The sequence below is a fragment of the Numida meleagris genome, chromosome 6, assembly GCF_002078875.1.
Source record: "Numida meleagris isolate 19003 breed g44 Domestic line chromosome 6, NumMel1.0, whole genome shotgun sequence".
In the NCBI taxonomy this organism is placed as follows: domain Eukaryota; kingdom Metazoa; phylum Chordata; class Aves; order Galliformes; family Numididae; genus Numida; species Numida meleagris.
Window position 1 is genome coordinate 12,535,479 of NC_034414.1, and position 27,452 is coordinate 12,562,930.

A 27,452-nucleotide genomic window follows, 5' to 3' on the forward strand; every position below is an offset into this window, starting at 1 on the left:
TTTAACACTGTTAAATAACATATCTAGGAGCTCAAGTAGCCTACTTTTATAAATGATGTTAAGTGGAAACTGCAAGACAAGCAGCATCTTTAAAGATTGCTTTTTTAGGAGTCTAAAGCAGCGCAAAGGAATATGATCTATGCCATAGTTTTAGAAAATTTGGGCCACTACCTGCTCATTCCCATCTCGACTGTCACAACACACCGCACAAATGTGACAGTGTCCGGGAGCCTTTCATTGCAACACTGCTATTCTGAACTCAAAAGTTGTCTGAAAGCGTTTGACCAAGGTTCAAGATAGAACAAGCAGCCAAAGTTCAAGAAGTGAACCACATGTGGTCACTCCTTCCTCGGTCACCACACTGAGCTCTATATTTGTGATTAAAGGCAAAACAGGGACTAAGAGAAAGTCTTAAGTGCTTAGCAACAACTTTTATTGTACTTAAGCACAAATAGCATGTAAAGTACTAAGCAATTCTGTACACAGCCTATGGTGGATGCTGCAAGTTCCACCTTCTTGAGGTGAAGTCATTTCACTGTGGAAGCCAGGGAATGCTGTCATTGCTACCATCAGCATGTGCTTGCTTACCTCTGTGTTTATGTTTGCTTTTTCAAGGTCTGCGAGCTGGAATAGCTTACAGCACTGTACAAATGCAGAACTGGACAGATTAGAAAAAGCTGTTTAATGCAGTTTGTGAGAACAGGGCAGAACGTTCACCACAAGAACATTTCAATTCCCTGAGCAGCTGAGTTTGAACAGCAACAGTACTATATGGTGCTGCTGCCAATTTCAGTCATTTCCACTGAGGAGTTCACAGGATTTATCTGCTGTGACCAGAGCTGAGAAGGGAGCTCACGTGTTCTGATTACTCTGCTGAGCCCATAGAATCACAGTCATAGAATCATTTAGGTTGGAAAAGACCATCAAGATCATCAAATCAACCTAATCCACCACATCCCATCACTATACCTTTTCCCTTAGTATCACATTCACATGTCCCTTAAAAACCTCCAGCCAAGCAGATTACAGCAAAACTACTCTCAGGTTTAAACATAAAACTAACACTGCTAGAGTCCATGACTTCTGATATATTCAGTTCTCTAAACTGTCTATGCACAATGAGAAAGAGTTGCTGGCAGAAAAAGGCAAACAAGTTCTAGACATTTCACAGTACCATAATCACTTGCCCTTTCTTCATGCTGTACAGAAGTCAATGTATTACTTTTCTACGTAACAATTCAAGCAAAAATTAACCCCAGTAGATTCAAGACCACATTTCCTGCCTTGCTAAGTGACTGTCAGTTGCCATATACGTGATCCAGCCCAAGCTAGCAATGGGATCCTGTCCTTTTTAGGACATTTTGCTTTAGACACCACACAGTAAGGAATGGGTCTAGGCAATGAACCAACAGGATTCTCATGCCATATTGATTTCACTAAGGCAATTCATAGACCCAGCACTGCCCCCGGTATACCAGGAGGCCTGTTTGATGGGTGGTGCAACCTTTCCTCAGTATGCTGGCATCTAGGACTTTTAACACCGCTCTGTGATTCTAAACTCAGAATTGCTGTGGACATCCCATCTCCTTCTTTCATCACCTGTGTGAGATCCAAAGCTTAAGGGAGGGCAGCAGTTCAACTACCTTCTTCCTCCCAACCCCCCTTTTGTTGTTTTGTTCTTTTTTAACCTAATTGGCAGCAATCCTTTCACTTAACAAGTGTCTGGACTTCCACCCTCCACCAGTGGAGCCTCACTTCAATGGAAGCTGAGGACATAAGAACCTTGTGGGATTTGGCACCTAAGTCTGAAAGCCTCTGAAGTGAATCCTCTTCCTTCTTCTGTATTAAGAAATGGATCCATACTTCAAAACATTCCTAAAGACATTCTCTTTTTGTATGCTCCTTTCCCAGCTGAAAAACAGACAACTACTTTTCTGGCTTTTCTTCCAGCTCTTCAGTCTAACATCTCAAGCAAAACTAAAGGAGAAAACAAAATGAAAGATATTTCTTTTGACATAGGCCAATTACAGTTAAAATAACTATAGCTAAGAAAAATGGAATTGAAAAAAGTGTATTTTGATGTTCTCTGCATTAGATCTTTCTTACGGTCAGGACACAAAGGAAAACATCATATACCAGAATTCTTCCCAAAGGGACTGTTTTGAGCCACGATATTTAAGCTCCATGGAGAAAGACAGGCATCAGAAGAAACAGAACTTTGAAATGAACTTTTAAGGTTCATTTCACCATTTCCTCTTACACTCCAGCAAAATCCTTACAGCCACTCTTTTAGGGAGGGGGGGGTCACCATTTTTCTTCAGTGTTTATCATTCAATCTATGTAGTTTCCATTCCTCAGGTAACTTTGGCAGGTCCCACTGGTCACTTAAGAGATGCTTCATTTTTGTGTGTACTATAATTTTATTCTGAGTGTCATCTCCAGCAAGATGAGAATTGCAAGTGAAGCAAAACATGCTCAGAAAAGCCCATTTAAACATCCAAACCAAGGTCTACAGAGCAGCATACTACATGTTGTTTTCTCCCCTGCATCTGAACACTGTATGAAAGAGCCTCAGAATCCTCAACACCATGTAACTGTCTCACACAAAACAGCAAGCATCCTGACTTACAGGACAGGATGGCTTTGACCTCCAAAGGTAAAAGAGAATTTGCTTGTGGACATTTTTGTGCATGGAATGAAAGAGTAAAACGGACACTACGAAACCACCCTGCAAAACAAGTAAGTGCAATGGGAGCAGGGCTCACAGGGAGAGGAGAGGAAGAAAGGCTCCCAACTATGCCCGCTCTCCTGCCCCAGCTCCGATGCTCTGTAGGACAGTGCCATGCTGTGGCCGCTCGGCTCCGCTGCTGCTGTGCTCTGCAGTCCCTGCAGGTACAGTAGGCCTGCTTCCTGACCCACTTTCCTCACCAATCTCTATTTAGCTCTACGCTAGTGATGCTCCTGGCATGACAATCAGATACTGCAGCCTGCAGTGCAGTTCGTTACAACACATTCACAAGCGCCTAGTAAAGTCAGTGGAAAAGTACTGTATCAATAAAGCCTAATTAAACTGAAGGCATTTTCATAAACTTATGTCAAATGCAACAACAACAACAAAGTGCTCCCATGAGATTTAAAAGGTGCCTTTTTCTTTTAAATCTGCTAGGCATAAAGAAAATGCAAAAGATCTTTTCTCCCCAGGGTCTGTGAAGGGAGAATGCTATTAGAGCTAGTACCTTTGCTCTGGGTTACCTCATTGATCTTGTAACTTGTGCCACTTAACACCTGCCACAATTCCTCCCACAGTCATTTATTTCTCCAGAGAAGGGCTCCACACCTCAAAGTCCAGTTGACCTGTAAATTAAACCTCAGCACAGCTATTACGGTTATCTTCTTACATACGCTAGAACAAAATTCCTCCCTCAGATACAATCACCTGCAATTAACTTCAGATTTTACTTGAACATTCATGGATCGTGGTAAAATTTGTTTCAGGACATCCACCATTAGATCAAGGAGGACAGTTCTGATTCAGAAGATCTGATTTTTTGTATCACTGAGACCAAGTAACTGAAGGCTGACCACATTCCACTTACATGTAGAAAAGAAACAGTAATCTCCCTCCCTTCACAGGGAAATAATCTAACCAATGGCCACAACCCAGACCTCAGCTAAAAAAATTCATTTTCCCAGCCCATACATTTTGTGGCAGTTCATTACAATAATACATGTCTATGCTTCCTTCTTGTGCACCTGAGTCAGCAGCAGATTCCTGTAGCGAATGGAGCCAATGCAAGTAGGCCATACACATGTGTTGCTAGCATTTTTCATGTTAAAGGTACTGAAATATGAGATGTGTAAGGGTCTTACCAACTTTCTCTTTGACAAAACACTGGTTTTAGTGAGTGCAATATTTTTGTACTTACAAAACTCCCCTCCTCATCAGAAAATGCACTGAGAATTACTCAAAACAGTTATACCAAAGGATTTTGAGTTCGTGATCTTACGATTAGAAACACTAAATTCAAAAAGTTTTAAGAAGAACACAAACTTAGAATTAGCTTTGACAGTAAGTTAAAGAAAAGCAGCAGCTGAAATTAAGTATGGCAACACCAAACGGATCATCCGAGGCAGACATTTTGGAGCAATGAATGGATTACAGGTGTGGATTTATCAAGAGTATTATGCAAGGGAGAGAGCTTGGGGAACAAGCATTGACAAAGCAGTCCCAGGGCACACCAGGGACAACCAAAAATTCAACCTTTTGCTGGAGTTTATTCATATACGATACAGCCAGTCTTGCAGAGGAATAAGAAATATTGCTAAAAAACTCTTGTATCTTGGCACATGCCACACAAACCGGAGTGTTTTTCATTTGCACTATCGTAATCACACTAATTTACTGAATCAACTACAGATTCCCAAAAACGGACCCCAAAGTGCTTATGTAAAGATCTCTGCAGCAACTAGTCTGATTATCCATTAAGTGGGGTGATGCCAGCCAACAGCAGGAGAAAACAAAATTAAACATCTATCAGAATGTGCAATTCGTCCAAATTTCATACCACAGGCACCTATAAATATATGAGTCATTATAATAATGTACAAGGTAATTATATTTCATCACTCATTACCTTGACCCATGGACGACCTCTCATCTTCAGATGGAAGACAGAATCCAGACTTGCATTTTTATGACTAGGAACTCCGCAAGGAGCATAGCTTACGTAAAGCAGCATCCTTAGTAGAGCAGGCACAGAAGAAACTCAACGCTGTCAATCTACTGCAGGTTTTACCTTTTACCTGCCCGTGGCTTATGACATCACCAGCAACAAACAGACCACATCTTCCACTGGAATGCTCAGCTTCGGAACAGATGGCACACACCCTCCCCTGGAGCGCTGCACAGGCAGGTAGGAATAATGCAGGACATAACAAGGTAGTGGTAGGTCTACCCCAGCTCACAGACACCTGCAAACAACAGTTATCTGGGAGTACGCAGTCTCTTTGCCGCTACTTATGCACAAGTCCCAACAGCAAAATGAAGAGATTATTTTGATGCCTTGTTACTTAATAGATAATAGTATCATGCTTGAGGGAGTCCCAGGGCAAAAATTCGGGCAAAATCTTCTAAACAATTTTTACCAGGCAAGGTTTTATGCTTCATTCAATTAGCTTTTGCTGAGCCACAGGCCACAAAACCAAACCTAGACCTCAGCAAGCCACTTCTCTAACCTCATGCCTACTCAATTCCTGTAGAGAATACAGAGAATATATGGTGAAGCCCAGGAGGACAGGAAGAGCAAAGGAATTGCTATATTGGATCAGTCCACTTCATTGACAGGTGTTTCACCTGTACACGGCAGAAACCCTCAGCAGACAGTCACAGAATAAACTTACAAAGTCTATTTTTAGGGTCCATAACCTTATACCTTTGAGCATAAAAGTTTACATCTTCTCAAGAGACAATACAGAAGTTTGTTTCCTTTTTCCCTGTGAATTTGGATATCCTCAACATGAGCATCCAAACATTCATTAACCCCTGCTACACTGTATTTCCTTCCTAAAGCTTTTGTTATTGTTGGGTCTTTTTTGTTGTTGTTTTTTTAAACAACTCTCTAGGAATCCAAGAATGCAAGCTGAATTGTTCCTGCCTGAACATCTGTTAAACAATTTTGACCGTAAAAATAGAATGGATTCTGGTTCACAAGAAAACTACGTAACTAATAGATACCTGGCAAATCAAGAAAGTACTTCAAAGGATGTAACCTGAGAAGTAATCATTAAATTCCCTCTTAGTGCTGCAGTATGGAGTCAGAGTAAGAAGAAAAACCACAGAAAGAAGGATTGGTTTCAATGGTTACTTTCAGTATTACTGTGTTTAGTACGCTGACTCTTGGTTCATTTGCAAATCGGCACATGCCCATGGGAGTGGGATCTCAGATCATTCATCATCATGGCAGATTTCCAGTTCTTGGCAGGAGGGCTGTTTTCCTCCATGAATCAGCAACTGTCCATCAAACTACAATCTGCGAAGAGGAAAAGCCCACCTCATCAGCATAAACTATGTGCACGTACGTGTAAATATATCCCAGAGAGGACGTTTTGGTCTATATATATACAGTTCACATGCAAGGATTACCATTTGCATAAACAGCCACATCTATGCTCCTTAAAGCGAACAACAAAGTGATTTCTCCTACTTTCCACAGCCATACAATACTTTGATAATGCAGCACATTATTTGCACTGTAAGATTTTGAATGTTATGGTAAACAAAAACATCAACCCATCTTATTTACAGCTCTCCCCCCAGCAGACAGCTCTAGGTACCACTCTCACTGTGGCCAACTGGAGCACAGCTGATGGCTTGCCTGCTGCAAAGAGCAAGCTATATTTGCATTTAGCGATGATGCTTACCAGTGAATGCTTTCTAAACACCCATCAGCAAGGAAAACAAGCAGCAAATAAGTTACATTTGAAACATCTTCGTGAAACACGCTCCAGAATTTTAACAGCTCTCAAAACTATAAGGTAAATACTTCTAAACACGACAGCAAATGAGGTGAACGCTGCCCTAGTAAAATGAACTTATTCTCAGAAATACGCTGACAAGCAAATCAGGCACTTTGGAAATGCATTACAGAAAAGCGTGTACCAATAATTCCTCATTTTATTCCTTCCGTGTCTGTCTCTCCCTGATACACAAGAGATTGCAGTATTCTTACTGTACGGCACCACTGCACTGATATTAAATAACAGCAGTTTTGCTTGCTCAGAAACGCCACTCTTTGAAGGAGGCTGAGGGACAGCTACTGTGATCTGAAACCCAGCGTTCAAATTCAGGAATGATTCACAACTTGAACTGTTAGCAAAATTACAGCCTAATCAATGGGCTGAAGTAGTTGAGCAGAATGCCTGGCTCCTCACTGTTTCCTTTGTTTGAATTATACGTCCAGGGCACTGCAAAATTTATCAAAACTGTATTTCTTTCCCAGAGAGCAATCATAAAACCTGCACCTCGTGGATATAGATTCACGATTTGAGGCCACACATAAATTCACGCAGTAAACTGCTTTTGTTTCTCACGGCATTAATTTGCACATGGGCTGAAGTTCATTGAATACAGAGCAGCCAAGTTATCAAACTGCAGCAATACAGTTGAAGGGGAAGCACTTCTAAAATGCAAAAACGTATTTTAATATTATTAGTTACGTAAGGGTGATCCATGCTCACACAGCTCAAAACTGGATTCAAAGCCTATTTTAACAGCCAACTGGTTCAACTTGCATGTAAACAAACATACTGCATTTCTTCATTAGCTGGAATTTGCTGCAGTCTGTCAGCCATCTGTACTGTCTTGCATTCTGCTCTGTGTTCAGAGCACCGCTATCAAATGTTGGTGATATAGCATTGCTCTCTTTGGAGACATCATGACTACACTAAAAATAGTTTAGAGACATAAAACGCTATTTCTAACAGTTCTCTTAATATCTGTGCTCTCAGATTATATTAGGTTGTTCGCTTTCTCATCCAATTTTGGTTCTCCATGGCTTTTTGAGGTAAGAGATTTAATTTTGGTGCTCTCGGAGGTGCAGAGCAAAAACTGCAGCCCAAGCACAACTTTATTCAACTCGTGCACCCTCCAGCTCCTGGGCTGCAGAGGCCAGCACCTCCAGCAAAGCCCTGCAAATATCTGCAGTGCAGTCACAGGGGTGGCTGCAGCACCCGGGCTGGTGCCAGATCGCCTGCTTGGGGTGTCAGTGGCAGCCATGGGGAAGACATCACCCAGAAAGCTGAGTGCTATGCATGCACTATTTGCAAACTTCCAAGGGCAGGTGATGGCATCTTTAGAAGAACGCAGCACAAAAACCCCACATCTCTTAGAAGAGCTTTTGTAGCTTGCTGAGTCATATCCTTTTTTTTAGGAAGCGAGGAGAGCCGGTGGTGAGGCAAGGACAGACACACACAATACCCCTCACTTTCCAGTTTTCTTTCTCCTAGGAACAGCCAAGCATTAGGATGCTACTTGTAGAACAAATACCATTTGACCAATGACACAATACAACAGAAGTTGCTTGATACCTACACTAGTTGTCAAAACTAAAAGCTACCTCTTCAAGAAGGTCTATTTAGTTCATTCGGTCTGTAGTTCACTCAGCAGATGAGTTGATAACTTCTCAGGAAGGCCAATATTCTTCCTCTAAGATGGCCCCACAACTTAAATCTGCAGTGCTGCAAATCAGCCTTCCCATTTGAGAAGCAATGTGCTGCCCTCCAGAAATGGACTCATGGTGTATTTGTGCAACACACCTGGGCTACCCACCAGGTGCATCAAATTTTGGAGTGAAAATCACTTCCCAAGAAGTCAAAGTGCTTATTCTTACAATATGATTTCTGTTTCATTTCTCAGCTTCTGGCTGAGGACAGCATGGTAAAAAGCTGTCTAATTTTATTACCCTGTCAGCCACGTACATAGCTGAGCAGGACTCACTGACAATGAAACCAGGAGAGCAAAAATTTGCCATCTAGTATTCCCTGATGGAAACAGACTCTTAGCATGCAATTCAGCAGAAAAGTTATGTGGGTTTCTAAAGAAGTCCCCTCTGGAGAAGTTTGTTTGTTTTTTTTTTAAAATAGTCATAGCTTCTAGTAAAGCTGTCACTGGAAAAGCTGCCCTTTTCCTAACTCACGGTTCTTTTCTGGAACAGCAGCATCAAAAATGCCCATGTCCTTGCGTCCCGATCATTTTTAGCAGAATTTTGCTATTAAATGCTATTAAACAAGTCAAGCTGCAGGCTTGAAAGCAGGCTGCTAGGCAAACTCACTGCCACAGCGTGCTTCTGCAGAGCTGCAAAGTGCTACTGCTGCAGTGAGGAAAATTAACTCAGACATGCAGGCATTTAGGGGACAGGAAACAAACAGTTCTTCCAATTATTTCTTTCTTCTGTATCCACGCTTATTAGGCACTAGATTCAAAGAGGTCTGGGGGGATAACAGGAGACAGGTCTGATCAGTACTGTCATGGAAAAAATGAAAAATGCAATACTATTTACTAAATATTCCAACTCTATTTTGGCACATCATATCTCAAAAGCAGTCTGGCATAGAAATTTCAAGCATGTATAACTCAAGAGCCCTTGACAACATCTAATACACAGGCTGCTCATCATAAACTGAGGTACTTATTTTTGGGTTTCACCTTGGAGCAGGAAAGAATCACTGTTCTGTCAGCACCAGAAAAGCGTATGAATTCTGCCAGACATATCAACATTATGCATTTCATCAAAGGCACCATACATACGTTGCAGAGATATCCACAACTCTCTGCAAAGTTCACTCAGCATTTCAAGAGTTGTGCCTGCTTCAAATAATGTGAAATCAGGTTGTGATGTTAGCCACCAAAACCTCCCCTTTCTATAAGAATAATTTGTGTTTCACAGCTTTCATATCAATAGTGTGATTGCTAACATAGTCTTGTTTCTCCTTTGCCCACCGCACAGTTCCTAAACACACTTGAATTTGGTATGGAACCTTTTCAATTATGTTAGTAAGTGTATTAGCCCTCTGGAGCTCTGCAGGCTGCACAACTTTGGGAAGCTTGCAAACCTGCAAGAGACATCCATTCTGCATAGCACTAGACTATAAAAAGACGGCAATTGTGGACTCTCTCATTATTACTATTTTATTTTTTGAAAAAGCCTTCCATATGCACTAAAAGTATCAAGTCTCTCCTCCTGAATTTTTGCCACTGTTAGGATACCTAGAAAAGGGGGTCCACTGCAAACAATGCTAAATTGCACTGCAATTGTTTACTTTCTGTGTCCTGCATGCAAGTACCTCTCGTATTATATGTAGGCCATAAAGACCTTGAGAAACAGTTCTTGTTTTTTTTTATTGCACCCGTGTACCAGCTAGCCCAAGATTCTACATAGATACTCCAAGTCACTGTGGGAATACAAATAAAAGACAACTTACTTCCAGTTATTACCGAGAACTCCAAGAAAATTAAATTCTACTGTCCAACACCAATGATCTGTGTCAATTATCAGACCTGGGCTCCTTGGGCTTTATTTTGTAGCCTTCCACAGCATGAGTTCTATTGTAGTCAGACTTTATCACCTCCATTTGCAGTAGGTACCTAAGCCCTTAACGAAAATGCTTTACCTGCCATGAAAAATTGTCAAGTGCAATTCCATTCCTTATCGTCTTCTCTAGGTGGAAATTACAGGGAAAGAAATATCAACTATACACTACACAATCAGCCTTGGAAAGCTGAGGCAGCTTTTAGCAGGAGACTGGTGCTTTGAGTGATTTGTGAATATGTGGCTCTTCAAATACTAGTGGTATCATGCCAAAACCAGAGCCCCAAGCATCATGGCAGTGATGCTGTTCTTACACAGAACAGGAAAGGATCCTTGTAGCTGTCTTGCATATTGCAAAGGAAAGTCAGAATCATGGGCTATGTACTGCTTTCCCACAGAATTCACTATGAAGCATTCAATTCAAACCGAAGAAGAAAGTCCAGGCATAACAAAAAAAAAAAAGGAAAAGCAAAATCCATACAGCAGAGCTATTTGTGGCTATTAAGCCGACTCAACATGTCAAGTGTTAACTGAGATGAAAAAACTAGCGTTGTGCTTAAAGGTTTGTATACACCAGGCTAAGAATAAAAATTAAAGAAACTTCTTCAGACAAGCGAGGATCCTTAAAAAGAACTGCAGACGGCACGCATGATTCCAGATGAGTAATACTGTAACTGAGAAGAAACATTCAAAATTGATTCTCATGCATCTGGGCAGTCTTTTCCAAGGAACATTTTAATGACGACAGTCACTTTGGTGTCACCTCTAAAGAACGTGGTCTCCTTTCAGCTTCCTGTTTACCCTTGCAGAAGAACACAACCTTGCAGACATCAGGCTTTTTAATTTTCTGAAGAGCAGAGGCTGTGCTTTTAGTCAACTAATTTCAATAGTGAATCTGTCACACAGACTGGGAACCCATTAATACTCAAAACAGAGGGACTACGAGAAGGGCATAGACAAAAAAAATCTTACAAAATGAGATCAAATCTGTCAACGCAAACTAGCAGCGCTTAATTTGACACAACCAAAGAGCAATTTATGCTAAAGAAGAGCATGCAACTAGAGAAACCGCAGAACAAACTCTGAAAAGCAAATGGTCATTTGAAGCATCCCAATCGAGGGCTCTGACGTTCAGTGCACGTACGGATAGTTTAACAGAGTTCCGACACATTTTCTGCTTTGCAGACTTTGGAGAACAAAAAGACTAAGAACAAAGAGGACAGCTAATGTTAGTGCTGCTGGGTTAAAACAAAATAACAACGAAGACCCACTGAACCATGAAGCATTTTTTTTCCAAGCTGCTATTTCAGTTACAGCCTCCCTCTCCACGAGCCAGTATAACAAATGCCAGCCTCTACCCTATCACTGAGTAATATGAATACTTTATTTTATCCAAAGGGGCACATTGAGAGCTCTGAACTGCTTACATAATTTTTCTATGCATTTTGCTGCACCCAAGATGTGTATTATGGCTGACAGGGAAAAAAAACAGCCTAAATTCTTTAACTTCCCTTTCTCTCATTGGTTGACTTCCCAGTAAGAACCATCGCTTCTGCAACCTGAACTTCATCTGAGCATTGCCCTGTACATTTAAATAGATAATATAAAAAACATTGCTCTGACAGTTTGCTACCTTACAGCATGGGACAGAAGCTTCATATTTCTGAATTTTGAGCATGTGTAGGAACAACTTTTGAGGACAGATAACAGGATAATTCAGGTTTGATGGGACCTCAGGAGGTTTCTAATCCAATTTGCTCACAGGTAAGTCAGCTATTAGGTTTGACCACACTGCCTGGGCTTGGTCCAGGTTGGTCTTGAAAATCTCTAAGAATGGAAACAGCACAGCCTCCCTGGGCATCACTGCACGATCGTCCTTGTGGTGAAAACGTTCTCCTTGCACCAAGGATGAACTTTTGTTTCAGACTGAACCCTCTGTTTCTCTGCCTCTTGTCTGACCTCACTTCTAGAAGAACATCCTCATAGGCACTGGCAGGCAACTACTGCATGCCCCTGGAATCCTCTCTTCTCGCTGAATAAGCCCAGTGAGATCTTACTTGTGAGATTCTCATTAATTGGTTCTCAGTTAAAGAAAATGTCAAAAAATAGTCTAATTATTTATCCAGAACAACTCGTGTTTCCAAGATCACCAGTGCTGTCCAACAGCAGACAAAGCTTCCTACAATTTAAGGATGAGTGGGTTGGTTTTGGTTACTCTTTCAAGAAAAGTCAATTCAAAATACAGGGCAGGCATGGAAGTTTCCCAACTGAATGGCAAACTACTTCAGTAAATGTCAGCAAACAAGCTAAAGCAGAAAACAGAGCAGCTACAGAAACATTAAAATATACTGGTTTAGGTTCAAAATATTGCTGCTAAAATTTGCTTTTCTCTAAGGAGCTATGTGCTATTACCCCACAAATCTTCACAAGAATAAATCACACTTTCCAAGTGTTAAGGACACATTAACGTGACATAGGTCACGGAAAATCCAAACTTCAAATACTTGCTGAATCCAATAGATCAGAGACCAAATCAGTATTAGAATGAAAAAGAGGGCTACATTAACTAAAATAAAGCTCTCTGAAATGATTAAGTAATTTTTCAGTCACTATGATAACATACATTCCAGTGACTTAGATATCACAGAAAGTCATTTAAACATAATTTCATTTCTAATCATTAACTGGAATGCATAACTCACTGGACCAATTCCAGAAAATTTTTCATATCCAATACAGAAAATTTCATGTCTGCCTGAACAGCAACTAATAATCTACACTATACTTCATGAACTGTAAGCTGCAACAAGACAGACACAGTGATATGGCAGCACATTTTAAGCTGACTTCATTCTTGTGCTCTTCAGTTGCATTAAAAAATCAGAAAGGACTTGGCAACAAACTTTCACTTCTCTCACCAACTATTTCATCAAACAAGTTTAGACAATTCACTCACTCGTACCTAAAAGACCAAAACAATGTACTTACTCCTGCGTACGCATTTAATCTTTTTAAAATACTTGCATTGTGCCAAAGTCTGTTATACTTAATCACCTTCAGTTTTCCCTTCTGAAATCAATTGGTCTAATCAAGCACACTCCGCATAGCTGAATGTAAAACCGGATGTTTATCAAATGACAACTAAAATGTTGCTATCCAAAAGCATTTACAGAATACTTCTGAACAGTTGAAGCTACAACACAGTTGCGAAGCTGGCTTAAAAGCAAAGGGTTTTCTAAAATGGGTCCGCAGTCTTGCTATTTGATTTTGGTATTAAAACATGAAGTTTCAGGTTTTCAAGATTAAAAAAACAAAGAGTGATTTTTTAAATTTCCACAATTCCTTCAAGAGCAGCTTGCCTTAACGTATGTATCCAGCCTCTCATAGATAATCACTATCTTCACTGTCTAAATGCATCTCACATATTAAAATGTGACAGCCACCAGACACTGAGTGCGATTGTATGGCTTTACAATGGGGCTGACAGCTCCACCGGACACTGCAGAGCTCTCCACTGACCCAAGCGTGCTCCTCCAGCAACACTGAACTTCATCCAGAAACTCCTGCAGCATTTCAGGTCTCCAAGTCAAGATCACAACAGAGCTGTGTTGTCTGCAAATAAATACCAAAGGATTCTACACAGAAGATTAACTACACACTGAAATGCCTGCCGTGTTTTTTTTCCTTTTCTCCTTTATTCTACTCTGGCCATCAGAGACCCAAGCATTGCTGCCTGCTCTTATCTAACCATCTGTGTTTTGCTCTCTTGCTTTTGTTGGCTGTTTCCTTAAGGCACACTTTGAACTAGGCTGCTGTTCAAAGACAGCTCACCCGCACAGGTATTCTGTGCTCCCTACTTACAGGGATGTGACTCAGGGCAGAAGGCAGGTGCAAAATGCTTTCAGATTTTAGCGTGGCAAGAAAACAAGAGAAGTACAGGTTCTTCACAGCTTCTAAATGCAGTTGGGTTTACTGCAGACCTGGCTAATAAAAAGTTTTGCTTAGTCACCTAAAACCACTGGTGCATTCCTCCTGCTCTCCCAGGCTCAGGCAGTTTGCCCTGCTACCACTGGCTATGGGCTCAGGGTACTGGTCTTCAAATCTTTGCTTATCTACATCCAGCAATTCCAAGCTTGAAGTGACTTACAAAGACAAGAGAGATGCATTCAGGGATTTTTCTACACATAGCAGAGCTTATGCTATGAGTAAGAGGAGTAGAATGCAATTATTGACCACCTTAAGCCTTCTATTCATTTCAGTGATCTGCCTGTGGGGAGCAGGGAAAATGTGCTGCTACATTGCCAGAGGAAGGAAAAGATTATTTAAAGATCAGGCAGGTCTGCTCTGAAACTCAGCTGAAAAGTCTGACACTGATCCAGGGCAAACAAAGCCCCACTGCAGCTCACCTTGAGATATTGCCCTTGGCTGAAAAAATGGATGAGTGAGGAAAAGTGAAAAAGCACACCTCTGGGTTTCTGCAGAATGAGAATTTCTTCTCTCCTTCTCAAAAACAGCGCAAAAGCAGGATGCACAGAGTATGGAAAACGTGGCCCTGAGAAATTTCAAGCGCCAAGCATCCCTGTTTATCTGCAGTTTTAGCTCTCCTTTTCCCTAAAATTTTTCCAAAATAATGCACTGAAATATCAAGAAGTCTATGACCAAACATTTTTACAAAGGTAAAACAGCTGTGTCTGCAGCCCATCTCTCCCAGGTGCTGGGCCCAGCACTATGACAAATGGGAGCCGTGTGCCAGGCTTGTTCAGGTGCCGCACCAGATGGCTCTCAGTAGGTCTGAACAGGAACAACAACTCTCCTGGGCAAGAGAGCAAGAGAAAGGCACAGGAGAAAGCACTCAGAAACAAAATATCTCACAGGAAGCAACAGTTAAGGCCCATGTAATGACTGCGGTCCTGCACCAAAGATCTTTGCTGCATCAATTACGAGCAAACGCAAATTACCTGAATTGTTGGGAGGAGCGACTCAGATAAATGGAACACAACCATGGGTTTTCTTACACTGCTTCTCTAAAATCAAAGTACTCCTCTTCTCCTATACTTCAGCTAAATTGCATTTAACAACACAAGAACAAAACTTGTCTTTTTACTACTTCTGACATCTGTCTTCCTAAGAATTTAATTAAAAATAACTGAACAGCATTAAAATAGTCTAATTGAAGATCCAATCTGGAATTCACAGATTCATTTTCTAGCTCAAACGTAATATGAAGTTAACAACACCACTCCAATTGTTTTAATGTTCCTGAATCATTTTCTCCCTGAACATCAGCCAATGTACAGCACCGAATACAGAAGAAAATAAGCAAGAAAGACAGATGTATCCAAGCCTGAGTTGTTTGGTTTATTGTACATTTCTCTGAGTATGTAAACATATAAGTGCATTACAATGAATCACATCTGTGTAATATGAATAAAAGGTTTTCAAAATTTGATCCTGATTTCTCAAACTATCAAAGCTGAGCACTCAGTCCAGAAATTACAAAAGAAGAGAAAGCAAACTGTTCCTCTCACAGTCAGAGGACTCAAAGAGAAAGCTGATGCACTCTCACTCTCTTAAAGATTGAAAGACATGGAACTCACACCACATCCCATTTCATATTTCTAAATAGCATGGGAAGTTTTACACCTAATCATGTAAATACAATTCTACAAGTCCCTACATTTTTATTAACACCAGTTCTGCGTAGTGGAGACCCCAGAAACAAATACTACGTAGAACAAGCAGTGCAAAATCAGAAAAACTCTTAGAGATGCACAGTAAAACTTATAAAGTGACGGTCATCACAGATCTCCATTTTCCTGTTTAAGGTTACTTCTATTTCTACAAGATACAGTAAGCATAAGATTTTGTGTCCTTTCCAAACAGAATTAAGAATAAAACACAGAACAGATGTCATGAAACTGCAAAAAAAGGAGATTGTGAATTTTTGTTTTATGAAGACTAAGAACGTCCCCTCCCACCACAACCCACATGATTTGCATTCCCAATGAAAACATCAGATTCACTTAGAAGCAGAAATCAATCTTCATGCTCTGAAGAAACTGGCATGCAGTTTCAAAATAATCTTTTCAAATATGACAAAGTTTGAATTTTCCAAAGACAAGTTGACAACTACTAGCTCAAAATCAGATCATAGCTAAGACTTACGCTCCTACATCCCCATATCACTGCTGGAAATAACAATTATTTTAATAAACGTTCTCTTAGTCCAACAACCCACTCAGGAACATCAAACAAAGGGTAGGATCAAAAGAGTTCTTAAGAGTTCTTAAGACATCAAGAACCAGTTCTTCATATCAATCAATGTAGACCTCTCCAGGTTAAAAGATTGCCTTTTGCCAATTTCTTTAAATACAAGATTTGAGAAACAGGTTTGCCTCATAAATCCACAGCAGAATCCCTCACATATGAAATCTTGTACTAAGGCAGGCTGTTTCTGATCAACTTTTAGTCACCAGAAACCAATGCTATAGTGCAAGAAACCCAGCAGTCAGTGTGGGAAGTTACCATACTGCCTTCCAGACAAGTTCAGAAACACTTTTACTGCAAAACTAAAGGTCCAAAAGTCTAACACTGACTAGATCAGGACCCAGAACATCTTCACCAGGTATGGATGTACATTAAACTGCAAATCGGACCAGATTTTTAAGTGGATTTTTCAGAGCTTTTACATATTTGACAACAGTTGAAGATGAGGAGATCGAGAAGATTGAGAAGATAGTACTCATCTCCAGAAAACACATTCATTTCACTTACATTCACACAATTAATTTTCTATAAGCTATGAGAAGACATTGGTCAAGTATCTGAATTGAACTTACCACACCAACACTGTTATTTCCCCCGGGGAAGGGATAACAGCAGGGCCTAGAGGCTCATGTAGAGCCACAGACACTACTAGAGCTCAGCAGATTCACATGCAGCCAGGTGAGGAACTTCTGCTCCCGCAGCAGCCATCAGCCTCAGCAATCCAATCCAGTGAGCAGAACAGAAAGCCACTGCAGTGACACGCCCCAGAGGAAGAGCCACCTACCAACCAACCTAGTTTCATGTCAAGGAAGAAATATATTTCACCAAGAACTGAAACATCCATGACAATTAAAAGCCTTGTAATGCTTTCTATACACTTCCTGTTCACAATTTTCAGAGCAAATAAGAAAAGTTCTCTTTACTGTTCCCAGAAGTCACGAAGGGTGTATTTGGGTCAGGGTTTTTTTTTTGTTTTTTTTTTTAAATAACACTAACCCAATTATCATCTAAGTTTCGTAAATTTGCTCTAAGAAAGGGTACTCCATTTTTCCATTTCAAGTCCATTACCACAGTGAGTAATGCATTTTTACAAAAACCAAGAAGCCTTCATCCTTTCTTTGTAGTGGTTAAGTCATAAAAATTGAGCAATAGCTACGAAAAAAGGCAGGCGAAAAAAAAAGATCAATTCACTATTTATTATTTCTGGAATTTACTTTTGTGTATTCAAATCAGAAAGCCCTTTCCTGAAACTACTGAAGAAAAAGGGTTTTCTTCCAACCTCAGAAGAAAATAAAAGTGCCATAAGAAATTAAAATAGGAGAGTGAACAGGAAAGACAAGAAGGGCATGAGACTCAAGAATTAAACATATATCCTTCGCTTTCACCTGTATGAGAGCAAAGAAGTTACAAACACACATCTTGGCATACACAAAAGCAATAAAGGAATTGCATTGTTACGTTCACTTGCAACACATCTTGTCATAGTACTCCATCAAACAGTTCAGACTTAAAGTGGCCGAAATCTGTTAACAAAGTTTGTTAGATGGCTTTCAGTCTTTCCCCCTCGATCTCTGGCAAGGTCTAGCAGAGCCCAGCTTTTTTTTCCCCTTTCTTCTTCCTATAGAAATAAACCAAGGTTTCAGGTTTTCAAGGCTTTGAGTGACTTCACACTTCCAAAGCGTGAAAAGAACTGACAGCAGAAGCTGCAGGTAAACCTTGGCAGCTTAAATAGGATGGAGAAAAGGGATTTCCACTGAAGTAACTATAAGTAGAAACTGGCTAGTTAGCGCTTGTTCATCCAACACTTAAGAACACAAACATTATGGCAAATATTCTGGTAAACAAATACATTGTAAGAACTCTACACAGGCTCCCAGAACAGTTGTTGTCAAGAATGGATCATTTCTAATAGCTACACACCTGGAGACAGAAGGACAGATGGGATTTGGAGCTGAAGTGGTAAAACACAGGAGGTGGCATTATCAGATACATACCGCTGAGGAACCACCACTTTTTTTCCTCCCGGATAATAATATAAAAGTTTCTCTTTAGAGTTTTTATTTGCTTCTTCTGTGATAGATTATCCTGCAACGCATCAGTAACAGGAGCATAGGTCTTAGCAATCTTTGCTGCTATCTGATTACATGCCATAACCACTGAATTTAGTGAGACCTCTGCAATCAGCTGCCAGGAGACCAAGAACAAACCCTTCAGCGGGTTTTAAAGCAGGAGACACGTTACCACTTCTGTCCTCACGAGATTAGAGGCATCATTTTTGCTTTCACTTCTCCCTCCTCTCACCAACAAGCTCTACTGGTTGATTGCTGGGGAAGAGCAATCTAAAACAAGCCTAAAACAAGTCTAAAAACAAGCACTGAGTTCAAATGTAGCTCCTGCCTTGGATGACTTCAGTTTCAGTTAGAAGTGAGGCAAAGGAGATGAAGCACCAGGTAAAAGGACAGACAGAAAGCTGCCATTTAGCAAGCTGCCAAGTGAACTCAGTCTTTGAAACCTACTGTGTGCCAGGTACTGACGTGGCATAGCAACAGCTGTAAGCATTACAGCAGAAACATGAGCTTCTCCCTCTTCTGATCCCTCCTTTAAGCAATAGCATTACAGCAGCTTACAGCATAAGCACAAAGGCCAGCAAGACCAGCAAGACCAGCAGGGCTCACAGCTTCAATGCCGCAATGATAAGCAAAAGCTGCAAACATCAGACAAATGAAAAGCAAAGCCATCACCAGTATGACCCAAGTTCAAATCAAATCTCAAATCCTGAAATTAAAAGCAGGGAGAAACAGCCTGCAGGCTGGCCAGAACAGCACTGCCTCAGTGAGGTTACGGCCCCACAGTGACAAGTGACTTGGCAAAGCCCTGAGGAACAAGCCGAGGAACAAGCAGTGTCACAGCCACCGGGACCCACCTCACCTCAGCCATTTGTTGCACGCTACCCAGAAGCCCAGCATTACCCTGTGCACTTTCCAGCTACGTAATGCATACAGTCCACTAAGGAGAAACTTTTATGAAGTAACACTGGGATTTTTTTTGTTGTTGTTATTGTTGGCTTTTATTTTGGGGGATTTTTTTTTTTTTTTTTTTAAGAAAACAAGGCAGAACAGAAGAACTAGCAAAATGACCTCTATTAACTCGAAAGAGTAAACAAAGAGAGCACTCCATCGAAATTCTAAGAGTAATACATTTCCCTTTGAGTAGGTTGGTTTTTGCAGCTGTTCTTATGAAAAGATTCCTCTGTTACAGAACCTACCAGCAATTCACCAATGCAACAGAAAAAAGAAATATTAGTATTTATACCCTGAAGGTTCTTGACCTGAAGTTCTAGGGCCAGGCGGGTAAAACAGAACTAATCTAACCCCCCATAATCATTTTTACATTATTTTTCCATCCTTAAAAGGAGATACAGATGAGATTTCTTTGCAGAGAATGCTGTAAATTGATAGCTTTGTTCCAGTTCACCACAGTTTCTTATTGATTTTCTCTCGTTTGAGCCTGCATTGATTTGTTAATCCCTTCTCTGTAACAGTTCTAATGACAAATTGAGAATGAAAAACTGTATGCTTTAGGGCCTTTTCCACCAACCTCTTGCTTCAAACCGTAATTTCACATGTATTTGGAAATCATCCATACCCTGGGTCAGACCTGACTCACCTCATACCATGATACTCTTTACACTGCAGCCTTTCTGCTTAGGCTTCTCACGGATGGACAAGGCAGCAACTGAAAGAACCCTAGTGTAGCAGAAGACGACTTCCGCGTTTAGGACAGCCCCCATCCAGGGCTGTTGCTCACAAAGGCTTTGTCATAATACTGACTAGATTTTCTTAAGCAATTTTGCACTACAAAACCACGGCAGGATCAGCAGAAGCAAGGCAGGTACAGGCTGCCACAAGACAATTGCTTATTTTTGTTCCCGGACGCAACTGGCCCCCCTACAGTCATCATTACCAAGAGTCGGGCTTGGTGACCGTGAAACCAAGGAGGGAATGAAGCCCAAGAACTCCGGTACCCAAAAGTGACAATGATACCAGTTTTTGTAGTTTCCTGAAATTGGAGATCTCAGTCCTCAGCTGTAATCTAGCACAGCTTTCTTTAATTACAGAAAGGGTATAGTGAGAACACGGCTGCATATGAACCGTGCTACATAACCAAAATAACGGCAGACTTCCCTTCCATCCACTTTAGCAAGAAATGTTCAGCACTGCACAATGATTGCTTCTCATTTGTTTACTGCTGCAGCAAATGCTTGCTGCAACGTGAATGACATGCTGAACAGACCCCAAACAGTAAAATGATAGCTATTAAACCCAAAAATATCAAATTGGCCTGGAAAAGCATTTTGACAAGGAGGAAATATTAAACCAGGTCTTTGTAGCATTTGCTAAATGCAGAGGCTCATCATATTTCAGGCCATTTGTATTTAATTGTCCTTTCATCTGAAGAGCAGTGGCTGTGAATGCACATCAGGCAGCAGATGAGTCAGATGTTCTGAAGAGGTCCAATCAAGGACGCCCCACAACATGAGAGCACCGCATGCATAATGTCTCACACAACTGACTTCTGCTGCAGCCCCAAGTTTCTTTTCAGTGTCTCATCCTATTCCATGGTGGTTGTGCACTAAAGCACTGAGAGAAAAACAATAAATAGGCCCACAGTCTCTTATTTCAGAAAGTTTAAGCACAGGAGACTGTAGGAACCTAACGTTCGTGCACACTTAAAGCTGATTAGCAGATAATCATCTTAAGTGCAAGCTTCTGTTCTTCCATTGTTTCAGATGAAAGAAAAATGAACAAACAAACAAAATCCACGCTGGTATTCCTCAAGGTCAATATTTGCAAATGAATTTGTGAGATGAACTCAAACTCGCAGTGAAAATGGCCTTTCACAACACTTCAAAATTCAGTTTTGGAAAGGTTGACAGAGGACAGATACAGAGATTATACTCATTTCAGCACAAACAAGAAAGACTCCCCAGTCCTTGGTGAAGAAAACCATGGGTATGAAGACAAGCCATAGCAGAGGAGGTTACCTCAAGGACAGCGCAGTACATTTAAACTAGCATGCCTTTTATACTCTAATTTCTACATCAGTTTCTCCATTTTGGCTTCAGCAGTATTAATGCAAGTTCAAAGGCAATCAGTGGACCAAAACTTGGTTCAAAACTTGGTTCAATCATTAAAAATGATTTATAAAAATTGTCTGTGGAGAAAAATCATTAGTTGTAAGCCTCAACTATTAAATTGGCCCTCTTTAATGAAGTGCAAGTTGGAGTTGATAATTCACAGTAAGCATGGAAAAAAACTCATCCTCTCTACTCACTTTAACTCAGCTCAAATTAAACCTCATGTCCACATGATGACAAATGGAAAAAAAGATAGTTTGCGTGTAAAAGGAATAACAATGCCAGCTCACACACTACACAGTATATATACTGCAACTTAACACAATTTTAAGTACAAATTCTAACGCTGGCATTATTTTGTAACCTTGAAGTGAAGTAATTTAGGCTCTTATCTGTTTTTTCCTTTTCTCATCAATGCAGCTTCTCTCAGCGTACAAATGATGCTAGCTCTTGATCACACTCTTCTTAAATCATCTTCATGCTGTTAGCTCTGCAAAGAATGATGCCTGCTCCAGAACACTGCCATTGCTAATCACTCAAATCAAGTCTCTCACAGGTCTATAAGGAGAAACAGCGCTGAGGGCAGCAGAATGAAGATGAGATGTTGTTTTTACTCTTTCTTTTCAAAGAATGTTTCTGATTGCATCTCCTTCCTTCACCTTCATGGATCACTCGTCCTGCCAAGCTTAAGTTCCCCTGGCAAAAACTACAGCTGCCATGGCTTTGTATTGTACAAGAGACCTACTTCAGGCGCTGCCCAAAGTACAAATGAAAAACAGCACAAAATAGGTTTAACAATGGTGTTCTCTATAGATATCCAATAACAAAAGCAAGGATGCCCATCTCAAAATGAGTTAGACTGCTGTTTGAGACTCACTGGAGTCAACACTGACCAAATAAATTATTTGTTAATGAAGTATCCTGTGCTCTAAGGTTCCACTTCTCATCTGAGTGCACACATCCACAGAACACCGATGATGGGAAAGGGCAGAGGCTGACTCTGCTAGCCAAAGTCCTGCTACAAGACACAAGCTGCAGGCAGAACTGCAGTGCATGCACTGCAGCTGAAGACCTCGACCTGTACTTGCTCCTTGCATTCTGACTGCCACAGGGACCTGCACATTGCCTCCCAGCAGGCCAGTTGCCACATGCTGCTTCTCAGACACTAACAAGCCAAGAGTGTGGTTTGTAGGCAGTACAGGTTGCATGTTTTGGCAGACTACAGCAAACAACTTTGAGTCCCACCCCATCTGTGAGACTTTATCAAAGCTGCAACTACCTCCTGTAGGCATTTATATCTGAGAGAACTTGGCATCTGATTTGACCAAGAGAAAATCAGCTTCTTAATGTAAATGCCTTTTATGAAATTTGAAGTAATTGAATCATTAACTTCTGAGCTTACAGGAAGAGCAACAAGGGCTTGTGCTGCAGCATTTGAAAGGTTTCTATTAGGAAATTGTTCTGATTATCTTAATGCACCCAAGAAAAACCTGGAAAAATGGTAATTTCTTCATCACCTGAGATGCTCCATTTAGGCAAGGCAAGGAAATAGGAATGTTGCAAAACAGCTTCAAGGATTGTTCAGATGCTGTGCACGTCTCCTGCCCATCAGGAACCACTGCATGTCTTCCAAGCTGTCCATAGTCTGCTCTGCCCCAGGTGAATACCTTCCCAGTTTCTAAAAACAAAGCACATTTCAAAATTACTTATTCACTAGGTACCTGAAACATCTGGATACCAATTCAAAACTAGAATACTACTTTCTAATGCATTTTATCTAAAGCTTCAAAAACCTAGTGAAAACAGAAAAATTATATTAAAACTAAATGCATTGAGATGCACTTCCATACAGTTTCTCCAACTTCATTAACTTTCCAGCAGAATGCCATCTGTGTGGTGGCCTGGGCTGTAAATGAAACCATCTCAGTAAAGCCACCTAACTCCTATATACTGCATGCAGTACGCATAATTTGCTTATATAAAGGATGTTGTTTTCTAGCTTAACAGAAGCACACACAAAACAGCTGTTTCTGAAGCATAAAAGGTTCTTTTCTATACTATGCCGTAGAGATATCCATCCCGTGTCCTGTATTTAACATATGGTTTGTTTTCCTGATAGAAGTCGGGATACCTTCTGTCACAACTCCTGCTAGCAAAGTTATAGGCCTCAGGGCAGCAAGTGATTAGTGAGGAACACCACCACAGCCATCATTAAGCATTACAAATGCAACAGTTTGTTCTCACAGAAACAAACTTCTGCCAAGACAGTTTCCAATAAAATCAGCAGCACTGGGACCATCCTTCTCACTACATTATAAGGGGTTCGCTGTTGCAAGACTGACATCCAGAAGTCCATCTTCCAGTATGAATAACATTCATAAAGTAAAGCTTTTTACCTTCCATTCCCATTTTGAAAGAACATGCTAAGTGCAAGCTTTATTTTCTTAACAACATAATTACATTTCTGCACGTTTGCAAGGAAGTCATGAAAAGCTCTCCCTTCTGGGCTTCCAGTTTAAAAAGTCACATATACACAGCATAAACAATATTTTCTCAAGTGGGTTTTCACAAGAAGCAGCAATCCCATTTCAGCCCAGAAGGAATCCTGCAGCGACCCTGAGTTGCACATGCACTTTAGTCAAGCCTCAAACTTATCTTGAGAACTGGATTCATCAAGTCACAAGCTGAATGATCTTAACTTTCCTCAAGTCATAGAATCACAGAGTGGCTTGGGTTGGAAGGGTCCTTCTAGATCATCTAGTTCCAACCCCCCTGCTGTGAAATCTGAGAGAAGTCAAGCAAAGCAGCTTTAACATTCACATCTACTCTTGTCTTTCAGCGAAGACGTATCCCACAGAGCTGAGGGTTTCCTTAACATGCCATAACGCAAACCTCAGGAAACCTAAAGACCTCCCTTTTCCTTTGGGTGCTGTTATGCTGTCTCAGAGGGGACAGAGCTAGGCAATGCTGGTTTGGGGGATTTAAGCCGGTAATGCATTTCAAACTGGAAATCTCTGACGTAGTGGAAATGTACATGAAATATATCCACCTTCCTTGGAAATCTGCTGGTAACGGTATCTTTTACTCAAATCTTTTGAAACATTTTTTCAGATTCATTCTCTCAGTTCACTGATAAGACTTTCCCTGAAATAATTAAGGGATAAAATTAGTTGTCCTTTCCTTTCAAGGGCACAAAGATTTTTTTTTTTGTCTTTGGAGCTCTCCAGCACTTAGGGAGAAGCTGAAACCAATCACACACTCCTTTAAATTGAAGAGAGGTTTTTTAATACACAGGCTTTGTTTTGTAAGGTTAAAGCACTAAAAGAAGTTTCATTAATAGAATACCAGTATACTTTAAAACTTGGAGGAAATAGTTTGTAGTTTAAAAACAATGTATGCTTATTTTGTGGGTACTATATTTATTTTAGTGTTTGTATGGATCACTGCTAAAAATGTCTGCAGTTGCAAAAATGTTGCAGGAAAGCTCCTGTATCGATAATTTCTACAGCAAACCTAAACGTAGACTGACTCTCAGCCTTTTACATCACACCAGATCACTGGACCTATGAAGAAGCCTGTGAGCAGACTAGAAACGTGCAAGCAGGCAGCTCTACTTTGTATCAACTCCAGGAACTGAAGCTGAATTTTATGGAGGATAAAGCCAGAAAGAATTCTTGTAGCATCTAGTTGGATCATTAACATGCCACAGGCTCTCAAGCCCTACCCAGACACTGCTGCATTGACCTCAAGGACTGTAATTCAACTAAAGCGTTTCAACCCTCAGAAGCCAGACACGTCAAGTGGAAGAGAGATAGACGTCAGCAACACACAAGGCCTCCAGAAAGGTGAGCAGGGTATGTGATGACACATCCAGATCCTCCTAGGCCAATGGTGGCACTGTCTTGAATACAGGAGCAGCAGAGGGTCCTCTTCAGTCAGACTTTTGGGAAAAAAGTATTTTTCCCCAAATGCAAATTGTGTGTTCTCTCTGGACCCAGTCACACAAAGGAGCCCCAGCCACTCAGGTAACAGCAAAGATGCTGTGCATCCTCACATTAGAACACTGCTCTGCTTTGTCCAAATTCTTGCCTGCTGCTGGTGTTTATAGATTCAGATGAAGGTAACCTAAAATTCCAAGTTATATCTGACCAGTTACTCACTGAGAAAATTATCTTCCTGCCCTGCAGGTGACCAGTCAATACCATCTGTCTAACTACAGCTGCTATCAGCTGTTCATTGTGTTTTTTATCAGCAGCGATGACTGGAAAAAGCTCCTTTACTCACCATCTCCAGATGCTGTAAGTTTGGTCTTTTTTTTTTCCTTCCACTACACCGTATGCATTAGTGCCCTTCAGGTTTACTGGAATTCCATTATTTAATCAATTTTTGAGGCACTACATTGAACTTTCAAACAAGTTGAAATGTAAATAACAGGCCTGGAAACAGTACGATCCTCATGGTTTTACTCCTTCACAACCTTACAATGGCTTTGAAGTGCGCTTATTTCTATTACTGCAAATTATTCCAGCAAATTTGGTGCAAATAAAGAACATGAGTATATCAGAAGGATTGAAAATAGAGAGTAATAGGACTTAGCAATAGCAAAACACCTCCAACGCCCAGAGCCTGTTTTCTTTAACTGGACAAGCAGCATAGAAATCCTTACACATTAAACATGAAAAAGCCTCTAGGAGAGCATAAGCCACTCTCAGTGTTCACACACAGAAATAACTAATTTCACTGTTTTCTGTTTTGGAACTAAGGGAAACAAATTTCAGGTGGCTATTGGTAGGCAAACACAGAGAATATCAACTTGAAATTTTAAACCAGATAACATTTTTTGTTTAAGAAGAGCTTAAAAATTGGCTCAAAAAGCCAACTCCTCCTTTAGGTCTCATCAACTCCTAAATATCTTTTCTGTGAGAGAACCTAGCAGAAGCTGATTTAGAAGTGCCTCCTCTATGAAATTCTGATTACGTTTTTAGCAAACAAACCAACAAGAAGATCTCAGTCTGAAGTGGAAATTTCAGGCTGAAATTTCCAATGCATTTCCAATGCATGGAAAATTCCAGCCAAGAAGGTTAAAGTCTTCTCAAAATCCTAAGCAAAAGAAAGCATTGAGTTATGACAGAAAGTGTTAAGCAACTCTAATGAGAGGTATTGCTACTGTGCTGCTTATAATATAGATGGTATTTTAAAATGTTCTAAGAATATTTGAGAAAGACATTAGTCATACAGAGTAAGGAGGCTGCAGGATGAATTACTTAAGAATGAAGGGTGATATAACAAGGAATGTTGGTCTAATATTAGAATAGAACAGATTTTAATTAGAAGTCAAGAAAACATACACAGCAATGAGTCAACTGGACAGAGTACATCAACCATGGAAGTGGCTGAGGCATCAGAAAAAGGTATTTTGTACCAGACTCCATACAGTAAAAGAGCATAAAAGGCAGGAGGTATTTCTACAGCTTGTGTGAAAGAAAGATGCATACTACATTGGCAGTTCTTTTAAGATACTAATGTGCTTCTTAAGACCTTGATCTTGCCATGTTCTGAGCACAGGAGCCCTGATTCCAAAAGGCTCTTCAAATCCTCAACAGTGAACATCAGCATTATCCCAGCAGACATTATCAGAACTCTTTCTTTTTTCACAAGCAAATCATAGAATCATTAAGGTTGGAAAATGACCTCTAGGATCATCCAGTCCAACTGTTCACCTACCATCAATACTGCCCACTAAACCATGTCTCTATAACCTACTATATAACACCTTCAGGGATGGTGACTCTACCACTTCCCTGGGCAGCCTGTTCCAAAGCCTGACTACTCTTTTTGAGAAGAAATTCTTCCTAATCTTTCTGATTTTCTCCCTGTATACGCTAGCAAGTTCCTCATACTCTCCTCTAGTTGCCTGCCCCTTCTTCCGTAGGAGGTAAACTCCCTTTTCATCCCGGAGTCTC

The 27,452-nt window shown here is 40.6% G+C and overlaps 1 protein-coding gene and 1 long non-coding RNA gene across 7 annotated transcripts in view; one reads left to right on the plus strand and one right to left on the minus strand.

The window, feature by feature from the left end:
• Window positions 1-27,452, minus strand: part of SERGEF (secretion regulating guanine nucleotide exchange factor) — a 139,017-nt gene that overhangs the window by 80,322 nt on the left and 31,243 nt on the right. For 3 of the 6 annotated variants that reach the window (XR_002440922.1, XM_021403892.1, XM_021403891.1), the window contains exon 9: window positions 23,007-23,167. The exons of the other annotated variants lie outside the window; for them this stretch is intronic. Coding sequence is in view for 2 of the 3 variants with exons in the window: in XM_021403892.1 (XP_021259567.1) it covers window positions 23,007-23,167 (161 nt within the window). In the remaining variant the exon portion in view is untranslated. The remainder of the gene's footprint in view (window positions 1-23,006; window positions 23,168-27,452) is intronic. 6 annotated transcript variants of the gene reach the window in all.
• LOC110402144 lies at window positions 4,638-27,151 on the plus strand. The gene is made up of 3 exons (XR_002440925.1): window positions 4,638-4,913; window positions 25,043-25,334; window positions 25,677-27,151. It is a non-coding gene; the product is annotated as an uncharacterized LOC110402144 (long non-coding RNA).